Source organism: Thalia democratica, chromosome 6, assembly GCF_965202585.1.
Source record: "Thalia democratica chromosome 6, ktThaDemo2.hap1.1, whole genome shotgun sequence".
In the NCBI taxonomy this organism is placed as follows: Eukaryota; Metazoa; Chordata; class Thaliacea; order Salpida; family Salpidae; genus Thalia; species Thalia democratica.
In genome coordinates, this window is record NC_139170.1 from 48,138,945 (window position 1) to 48,141,897 (window position 2,953).

General features: G+C 30.9%; 1 protein-coding gene across 1 annotated transcript; it reads left to right on the top strand.

The window, feature by feature from the left end:
* Positions 1–488: 488 nt before the first annotated feature.
* On the top strand, positions 489–1,889 carry LOC145839182 (protein FAM221B-like). The gene is made up of 2 exons (XM_082946789.1): positions 489–1,318; positions 1,649–1,889. The coding sequence occupies exons 1-2, from the start codon at positions 489–491 to the stop codon at positions 1,887–1,889; spliced, it is 1,071 nt and encodes a 356-aa protein (XP_082802915.1).
* The last annotated feature ends 1,064 nt before the right edge of the window (positions 1,890–2,953 follow it).

Here is a 2,953-nt window from a genome sequence, read left to right on the forward strand (position 1 = left end):
ACAAAAAAATTACCTTAATATTGTTTAGTTTAAATGTAACATATATATTATACTATAGTACAGTAGACTTGTAATAGTTTAGAATAGTCTGTATTTTTATTGAAAACAGAAATATACTTGCTGTTATTAACAGTGGAAAGGGTAAAGTTTTTCTCTATACTGTCAAATATGTACTTCAGGTAAGGTACACATTGTGTCTGGATTCAAGGTTATGGGTATCTCCACTGTATACACAAACTAGGCTTAATGTTACTAAAAATAGAATAAAATTATTTCAGTTTAGAGAAAAAAAAATTTAAATTTATAAGTATTTTGTCAATCATTTGTAACTAACTTATAACTTAAATGAAAATTTTTAGGAAGATCTATATATTTTAAACATAATTAAAGTAAATTTATAAGCCTATCATAAACCCAATTATTAATTTTAGATAAATTTTAATGTTATTGTTTGTCTAGTTTTGTTGTTGTTCAAAAAACATTAAGATATGAATGAAAATGCACCTGACAAGACAGTTAGCTCTAAATCTAAATCAAAAACTTCATTTACTAATAAAGATGTCTTAAAAAAGACTAGTTCAACTATGAAAGTGGTCTTAAAAAATAAAAACTCCAGCACTAACAGTTCAGACCCAGTTGTTAGCTCACAATTCAAGTCAAAAACTTCAACTGGTAATAAAGAAGTTGTGAAAAAGACTAGTTCCAAAACGAAAATGGTCTTAAAAAATCAAAGCTCAGCTAGTAATAGTACTGACAAGACAATAAATTCAAAATCTAAATCGAAAACTTTAGTTAACAGCAAAGTAGTTACCAAAAAGACAACAAGTTCCAAAACCAAAATTGCTTTGAAAAAACCAGCCAACTACACCATAAGAAAAATAGTGCCAGCAGAGAAACCGGAGCTGATTTCAGTGGCCAAGTCAATGCACCAGGAAAAGTTTGGCAAGAGGGTGCAGAAGCTCTTCTCTCCCGAGACCAATGCCGCCATTGAGGCCATCCAGACCGGGATCTACGTGGGTTGGCGGATACCGGGACAAAAGTGGGACTGCATCAGGGTTGGCATAGAGTCCAAGTGCTTCTGCGGGTGCAAGCTGTCCCAGCACAAGCCTTACTACTTTGACAAGAGAGCGGGGTGCTTGAGCTGCAAGTGTGAGGAGTTCCGCTTTGTGCCTGGCAGACCGGAGGACGTCGGGGAGTTCTGGCTGAAGAAGAGGAGGAACTTTGACGAGAGCAAGTGGAGGGCCAAGTGCCGATGCAAGTGTCCCCATGACCACCACGACCAGAAGACATTGAAGTGTAAAAAGTGCTCCTGTTTCAGGTTTGAGTTTCTTGATTTAAATTCTTCAAATTAACTATGGTATTATTCAATTTAATTGTTTAAAAGTCTAATTCTATGTTATAAATTTGATACTAATGTTTTGCTTTAAATGAGCTAGGGATGTTGTTGCCAATTATATCGAATTTTATTGTTTATTAATACCTTCACAGATTGCTCATTATTTAAAACTAAAGCTTGAAAATTTAAAAATGGGACTTATTTTGTGCTTGAATAACATTCTGCATGAATAAGAATTTAAATGTAACTCAGATTCTCACGAGTTTTACTTTAAAACATTGTTTGAAAAAATGCTTTAACTCATTTTATCAGGTTCGAGTCCAACTTCCTGTGTGCGGCTTGCGACCGTCACTGGGAGGACCACCAGACCTTCTTTGACACGGAGAGGGACAGGAAGTTGGAGGGGCTGCCCACTGGGGAGGACTACATCCCGTTTGCGGAAATCCCCTCTCTGAGGAACATGGCGCTGAGTGGGGAGGCGCGAGACGATTCCAAGTACAATCAGCTGCACTTGAGGGGTGCTGAAAACTTGAGCATTGAGTATTTAAAGTGAACAAATTTTAATTTTTACATTTTATTAGAAGTTGGCTTTTGTTTTTTAACTGGTACATTTAAGCAAAGGTTTTAATTTGAGGTTTGGTTTAATGCAATCAAACTGAACACTACAATATTTATAGTATAAAATTGAGTATTTGTAAGATTTAATTTATTTTTTTCTTATGTGTATATTTAAAAGTTGCTTTTGCCTTTGAATTGGTACATTTTAAGCAAAACCCATGTAATTTTTCAAACTTGTTTGAATTTTGTTATAATCAAACATTCTACTAAAACATGATTTATTTCTAAACAAAAACTGACAAGTATCACACTGTTTGTTAAAATTGAAGAAAAAAATTCGTTTACATTTAGACTTTTATGTCTGTATAACTTAAAGTTTCACTGCAAAAGTTTCAAAAAAATTCTGAACTTTAAAAGCAGTTCTAAATTTTATTTTGTGCTCTAGTTTTTGTTTTGATTTATTTACTTTACTTGACTAGTATGAAAAACATTTTCTGTTTAAAAAATTACTTGAAAAAGTTTTAATAAATTAAATTAGTTTAACATAATAAAACTTTTTTTCTTTCAGGTTTTGGCTGGTCTGTTTACTGCCTTATTAGTTTTTACCATTATTTTTTCAATTTGAATCATTATGTTTAATCATTCATACTTTTTGTTTTTGTACGTAATTTGTGATTTTGTCGTCTTAAGCACTGTGAGTTTAATATAGATGCAAAATAAAAATCAGTAGGATGTTATTTTATATAGACAAATGAAAAAAAGTTGCTTTATGATTTTTAAATCATTTTACTTAAGAAAGTTTAATTTAAAATATACATTGTAAGTTTTATTGTTAAGTAAGAACTTATGTATAGAATTTTACTAAGTTCTCTAGTTTTTTTTTTGTTTTGATTAAATTAAAATATTTATACTTTAAAATTAAAGTCAACAAGTTAACTGTAGCTTTTAAATTTGATTAAAATTAACTTTTTTTTCTCATATATACAATACAAGAATCTTTTTAACATTTGTTTAACAAGAAATTACAATTTAATCTTTCAATTTCATACTTGAAGTTTT